The sequence below is a fragment of the Botryllus schlosseri genome, chromosome 12 (genome assembly GCF_051294905.1).
Source record: "Botryllus schlosseri isolate E-star chromosome 12, Bs_hap1, whole genome shotgun sequence".
Taxonomy (NCBI): domain Eukaryota; kingdom Metazoa; phylum Chordata; class Ascidiacea; order Stolidobranchia; family Styelidae; genus Botryllus; species Botryllus schlosseri.
The window spans coordinates 13,189,081-13,196,364 of record NC_137247.1 but is presented as its reverse complement, the minus strand read 5'-3'; the positions used below and the strand labels follow the sequence as shown (position 1 = coordinate 13,196,364).

General features: G+C 42.3%; 1 protein-coding gene across 2 annotated transcripts in view; it reads right to left on the bottom strand.

The window, feature by feature from the left end:
• Positions 1 to 2,216: 2,216 nt before the first annotated feature.
• LOC145451612 (uncharacterized) overlaps positions 2,217 to 7,284 on the bottom strand; it is a 42,257-nt gene continuing 37,189 nt past the window's right edge. For both annotated transcript variants that reach the window (XM_080329815.1, XM_080329817.1), the window contains one exon: positions 2,217 to 2,485. In XM_080329815.1, coding sequence (XP_080185941.1) covers positions 2,361 to 2,485 — 125 coding nt within the window. In that variant the 3' untranslated portion in view covers positions 2,217 to 2,360. The remainder of the gene's footprint in view (positions 2,486 to 7,284) is intronic.

Genomic DNA, 7,284 nt, shown 5'->3' with positions numbered 1-7,284 from the left:
CATCGACAAAAACGATTACACCATAGTGTCCTATATGGTGTCGACACAAGCAAATCGCACGGTTCAATGAAATTGTATCACGTCACAGTTTCCATTCGGCTACAGGCAATTTGACGGTGATTTTTGACCGACTTGCCGAGCATTAAATTTGATGAATCGGGTATCAATCGAAAGCTGACGCTGTACTGCTTGCGAAAATATAAATTTTATTCCACTCATGGCCCTGGAACCCCCACAATCTGCTCCAAATTATTCATTGTCGAGTAGATTGGCAGTGTGACGCAACAATGATGTCTGGCGAAACGAGACACTAGCTCAAGAGCAAGGATGCGGCCGAGCGGCGAGAGTGGGATCAGCTGACGTCGCGGCAATAGCAATGTGCAACCGCGCCACAGAGAAACGCTGCGCTGTTGATACTTTTTCTATGCGTTTCGGTACAAGCGAGCACACACCAGCCTTTCCTTGACTTGTAAGGGTAGAACTGGGTCCACGGAATGTATTAGGGCCCTACCAATTTTCGCGCAATATCCTTCAGCTGATAGAGATATGTAGGCTACGTCTAAGTAGTCTACATTGGATATGTCAGATTATTATGATATCGATTGCCTTAGCCCGCTTGTTGCGTAGGGCTCCAGAGACGCGTGGCGCTGTTGATACTTTTTCTATGCGCTTCGCTAAAAGCGAGCACGCACCAGCCTTTCCTTGACTTGTAATGGTAGAACTGGGTCCACAGAATGTATTTGGTCCCTACCAATTTTCGCGCAATCCTGGCAGTGTGGAGAGAAAAAGGGTATTTTGAGCTCTGAGCGGAAAAGATGACCTTTTTTTTTATAGTCAACCGATCACAAAGTGGGAAAAATTAACCGGTTTTTGAGAATTTCACTCCGGTTTTGCAAGTTGCAAATTTCTGAAAAAGTGTCCTCTTTTTTGATTTCCAAAATATGGTAAGCCTATTATACAGTACATGTAGGACTGGTCGCTATTGTGCTAAATGGGCAAGTTTAGACGGATAATAATTATTATCTCTTCAAGTACCGGTATAAATTTTCCGAAGCATAAAGCAACGACAATGCAGCCTATGCAAGTAGCTATCACATACGAAAATTTACCGGAAAATAAATAACCACTACATAAGTAAGGGAATGCATTTGCTCCGCATTACGTATTGGCCGTCGCTACTATATAATTCCTACAAGACAGGCAAGACTGTTGTATTCCGAAATATATAGCGCGTTTCACTGTGCTGCGATTGTCCAATTGTTAGCGAATAGTGCATGAGGCAAATTCGTTTGTGCCTCACCTGACTATTGTTGCTCTGCGATGGCATTGTTTGTAATAAAGCCGAATGTCACCTTACTTGGCGATTTTGAGGGGATTCTGGTGGTCTGACACTGTTAATATTTGGGTTTTCGGATTTAGTGTGACGATAGCATTTGATTGATACCAGTCGTTTTGAATTCCGAGATATTTATGATGAATTGCATTGTCGCAGGTGAGGCACGACGCGCCCGTGCATCAGAGATGAGCATGGATTAGGATTAGGTTTTGAAAAAACAGGATTTGTGAAATTTTGTCGGATTTGGATTGGATTTGGATTAGACATTTTTTTCAGAACGGATTAGGATTTGGATTGGATTGAACTATTTTCTGGGAGATTGAAATGTCGTGTGGCGAATGGCGACAAACTTTATTCAGATCAGTTATTAATGTACTTATGGTTACTAAGTTATCTTGAATCAAGTGAATCGTTGGTTGTGAAAGAAAATTTTCGAATCCCTCCATTGCATAAATTAATATTTTTTCTGAATTTCCAGTTGGAATCGGATTAGGATTGGACATGGACTTGAATATGAAAAAGTTATGGATTAGGATTTGGATTTGGATTTGAAGGTTCGGATATGGATTGGATTAGGACATAGAAATTTCAAATCCGCTCATCTCTGCCGTGCATCACCTGTGCCGCAACTCTCCTTTCGCGCTGTATTTTTGAATATTAATTATGAAAATGGATGATGTTGTGTGAAAAAATGTTCAAATTTAGTTATTTATGAACATCGATGTAAAATATCAATAATCATCGACTCATGGAGGCCTGGAGGGTTTTCACAATTTTCACTTATTCGCCCTGACGACAGGTATGGCAGTGACTCACCTGCCTCATTGGATCGCACGTCACTGATATACCTCAAATGGCGTATAATTGCAAAAGGCAACAGAAATGTGAGAGGTTATTTCGGTAACGCGTTAGAGAAAGCATAATTCCCAGCAAAATAATGAGATGAACACCAATAATTGTATTGTATTCCAAGACAGCTTTCTAGCCTGATGGCATCATCTCAGTCGGTTCACGCGAAAAGTTTTCAGGAACGCCGCACGTCGCATACTTTGCATCCCGGACCTTTGATCACGCAAACTTCGCCTTCTTCGCAAAAAGCGCTGTCGATGCATCTTCGTCCTGGTCCACATATGCTAGGCGCCGTTGGTTCTAAAATGTTTCAAGGGACTGAACACCGATATCGCGAGAGAGTATGTAGAGGTGTAGTGTTGTTTATTTAACAAACATAGCCTATTCCGTGGTCGGGAACCTATGGCTCTTTTGGGTATAAGATAGGGCTCTTTGGCATATTTTAAATTTTGTACTTAATTTATCAATGTTGCAGCAGCTTGTTAGTACATTTCCATGACGGCCAGAATGATTATTCTCGTGGCAGCATACATATGTCATCGCGAGGTCAAGACAGCGGGGTATCCAGGGACACGCCGGGACTACCACCGCTCGCGAATTCGACCTACACTCCATCGCTCTCCTCGAAAACTTGGACTGCACGATACCTTAAGCTAAGTTGATCAAAGAAAATAGCAGACATGTAGGACAACGCAGTTCTCAAATAGGCCTACACACTGTCTTCCTGATCTACACCGAGAAATAAACTGCCATGGAAGTGACATTCACAATTGCAAATTCAAATTAAAAACAACGTCATAAGTAACCAAGTTTTTGATTGGTAAGTAGCTTTCCAGCACCACCATAAAATGTAGGTTTGGCGCAACCTTATGTTAGGCCGAATATACTTCAGAATTCGATCAATATTTAGATTTTCGGAATCATCGCGACTATTACATTTGATTAATATCTAATTCTAAAAGCTATTTACGAAGAGTTGCGTTATCACAGGTGAGGTTTTGTCTGTCTGCGTCTTCATTATGTGCCAAACCTCTCCCTTCGCGCTTTATTTTCGAACAATAAATATGAAAATTCCGTGACTTTGGGAATATAAATGTTCAAAATCTAGTCATTCATAAACATCGATAGAAAATACCAATATCATTGAAGGCCTCACAATTTTCCTTCACTCATCTCTGAGAACACGATAGGCACATGCCTCACTTGCCTCCCCTAACCCCACGTCACTTACGTATCACACCTTGCAGTGGGTATGTACTGCCTACGCATGTGGGCAGAAAAATGGTGCATATTGCGAATCCAATATATTAGTGCTACCAATACGTCACGAATTTTCAATTGTGATGTAACAGTTTATTGACATGTATGGCTCTTCGGGAGTCACAATAGAGAATATTGGGGCAATATGGCTCTTCGGTCAAAAGAGGTTCCCGACCCCTGTCACTGGTCGGAAACCTATGGCTCTTTTGGGTATAGGATATAACTCTTTAACACATTTTTAATTTTGTACTTAATTTTATCGATATTGCCGTAACTTGTTGGTAAATATTATTAACGGCCGGAATAATTATTCTCGTGGCAGCATAAACATATATTTGAGAGGTCAAGGCAGTGGCGTATCCAGGGCTACGGGCTCGGACCCCTTTACAAAACCCTCAAATTTAAATTGCTGTAAGCCAGCGACAATATCCCTCGCGAATTCGGTGTATCCGGCATCGCGCGCTATGCGTAATCTTGGATTGCACAATACGTTGGTTGATCATGAGAATAACTGACACGGGGTGGCCTATATGACAATCAAGTTTTCAAATACAAATTTTGTCTTCCTGATCTACGCCAAAAAATGAACTGCTTTGGATGCGACATTCTAATTACAAATCCAAGTTACAAACAACGCTTCGCTATCCGCGTCCAAATTGATAAGTAGCTTCCTAGCACTGCCGTTAAAATGTAGGCGTGTAGGGCCAGGGCCGTAACAGCACTTCCTCAGCTCCCCCCAAAAAAACGTAGGTCTTGGGCCCCCCACATGATGTTGAACCAAACCTCTGGGGGGCGAAGCCCCCTCACGCTATCCGCTCTTTACCGTTATTCTTGTAATCTAGATTGGGCGCCTTTGACTTGGCCAGCTTTTCTCGCCTAGACGCGTAAAGCGCGAAAAATTTCTATAATTCATGATTGAATCGGCCAATACGATCGAGAATTGCACATATATTGCTATCAATCTTTATCCTCTCACTGCTCACGTAATCAGATTTACAGGTGAGGTGTGTTTGAAAAAGTAGGACCCCTCAATAATAATTAAACACCTTCTGGCGTATACCCGTTGGCAGGAACGAAATAGCACTTCGTCAGGCCCCCCAAAAACTTGGGTCTTGGGCTACCATAGTGTGATAAACCTACCCCCAATCACATTGTTCGCTTTTGCCACGAAATTAGCCGTACTGAGTACGGAGCCAGCGCGAAGCGCGAAAATTTTCGATAAATCATGATAAAATCGGTCAAAAAGATAAGGAATTGCATATCCATTGCTATCAATTTCTTATCCTCTCTGCTCACGTAATCAGATTTACCGGTAAAGTTGAGTGAGGTGTCTTGGAAATTGTAGGGCCCTTTGGTAGGACTCCGTAACATAATGTTATTTAGTGACCTCCTGTCTGCTATATCAAAATATATAGAATCGCCCAAAAGTAGGCTACTAAAGTAAAAGACGAACACGATTTCAAATTGGTATTTCTTCACTGGCATATAATTTTTTCCTGCGAGATGGTAGGCCTATTTGTCTGGTGAGGTTCAGATTGCCAAGACAGGAATATTCGGCGCCAGTCATTTAGGCGCCTATGGACATTGGACAATTAAACCTATTTGTATTTTGTATATATAACGAAGTTTTCGGTCAACATAAGGGCGGTCCTTTTCGGCCAAGGTTTTCTCGCTGCCGATCGTCCCGGCCCATCTTCTTCGAGTCGCATGTTACATGGCCTAAAACTTTATATGTCTTGGTAAATCGTGGCGCGATAATGGCCAATGCCGACATGCCCATTTCTATAAATCTTGCGTATTTTTTCTTGGGGGAAGAGTACTCAAAATTCAAGACATTTGACAACTTGAAATCGCGCATAGCGCGAAAAAATCTTGAAAAAGTTGCATGAATTTTCAAAAAATGCTCTATAATTTATGCTAATTCACGAAATAATTTTGGGCCCCCTTCGAGCTCGCCCCCCCGAATTGGGGGGGGGGGTTTGGGGTGCGGCAGTTACGGTCCTGCGTAGGGCAACGTTTATATGTTACCGCCGAATTGAGAAGTCGATCAATATTTATTCTCGGAATCAGTGCTATAGCTATATTAGATTAATATCAGTTATTACAAATTCTGAGCTATTTACGATGAATTGCGCTATCACAAGATGATTATTAGCCTACGAGTTTTTACAGAGAATATGACGCCCACGACCTATCCCATGTAGCGAGTGCGAATTCGTACTACCGAGACGACACGAATTTTCGATTGTGACGTAACAATTGATTGACATGTATGGCTCTTTCGGAGTTAAAATGAAAAATACAGGGTTTACATGGCTCTTCAGACAAAAAGGTTCCCGACCACTGCCATAAATGGTCAGACCTTATGAATGCGAGGCTGGTGGTGGGTAGCCTAATCATGAAATAGGCTACTCTATAAATAATTGGTTGCAGTTCACCAACTTTCATTTTGAATCGGACTGATCCTTTAGCACCGACCAAGTTGTAAATTTGACGAAGACGGTATTCAGGAGATGGCTGAATATAAAGCATGAGTAATCCCATCGGATTTCGGGGGGACTGTAGCAGCTGAGGCTATATGCGCACTGGGAGCATCACCAAATCTATTGTGTCATGTACACTGTACTGTTTACTGCGCGTTGTAGTTATGTTTATTCTCGACCAGGGCTGTGGAGTCGGAGTCGGTGGAGTCGGAGTCTGGGTAATTTTCGCTTGATGGAGTCGGAGTTGTGAAAACTATAATAGCTGGAGTCGGAGTCGGAGTTTGTGAGAATGACCCTGACTTCGACTCCGACTCCGACCCCAACTTCTCTATCATGAAAACATTTGCTTTCAAAGAATTTTCAATATAATTTTAATGTAGCCTACCTCCAATCACTGTTATTAATAACCATACAGATCAGGTGCGGCCAGCCCGTGGCACGCAGGCCAAATTTGGCACACGAGAAGGTTAGGTGTGGCCTGCGAGGTAACTCTCGAAATTATTTATGACATCAGGTACAATTGCAAGGCCAACCAAAATTTGATTAGCATGACCGCGAAATTTGATGATGACTAAAACAACAGTTCTGACGCATTGACGTTTCCAGGGGCCAGCCACATTTGTCCCAGATCTTTGTATACGACCATAAAGTAGAATATTTCATAGCAGATTTATTTGACTTGAAATTCTTCTCGGTACTTCGCATGATTCATTGTTACTAGATTTCTCGCATTCAGTATTTGAGCCCCTTTCTAAAAATTATAAATACATATTATTCACAGAATTGAGTCTAACCATATTCGCAATTAGGAGATAACGTCTCGTCCAACATGCAGCTTCGCTTGTACACTCGCAGCGAGATCGTCGACAAAACATTTGCACAAAATGATGGAGGCATGTTCAGTTGTTCACTGATATCGTCGAATTTGCTATGTCTAAACGTCGAATATTCCTGTCCTTGCCAAATGAGCCCAGTGGTATACAGATGCGACCCCCAATGTATGTTAGCAACACATTTATTGATGTAATTCAGTCATTATCTTACAAAAAAAATTTCGCGCTTCGCGCGACTAGGGCCTCATTGCGCACTGCACAGTTACATGACATGTTGTTATCAATTTTAGAGCGTATTTATAAGTCTTGTTTGCAATGTTACCTAATTCGGTTCGCTCCTATATCAGTAGTAGGATGGGATTCGTTTATGCCCCGCCAATCCCAGAAGGCCACGTCTCCTTAATTGCCACGCCTACATTGCCACATCATCCGCCCATTGCCGCACCTATAGCACACCTATTACCACATCATCCACCCATTGCCGCACCTATAGCACACCTATTGGCACATCATCTGCTACGTC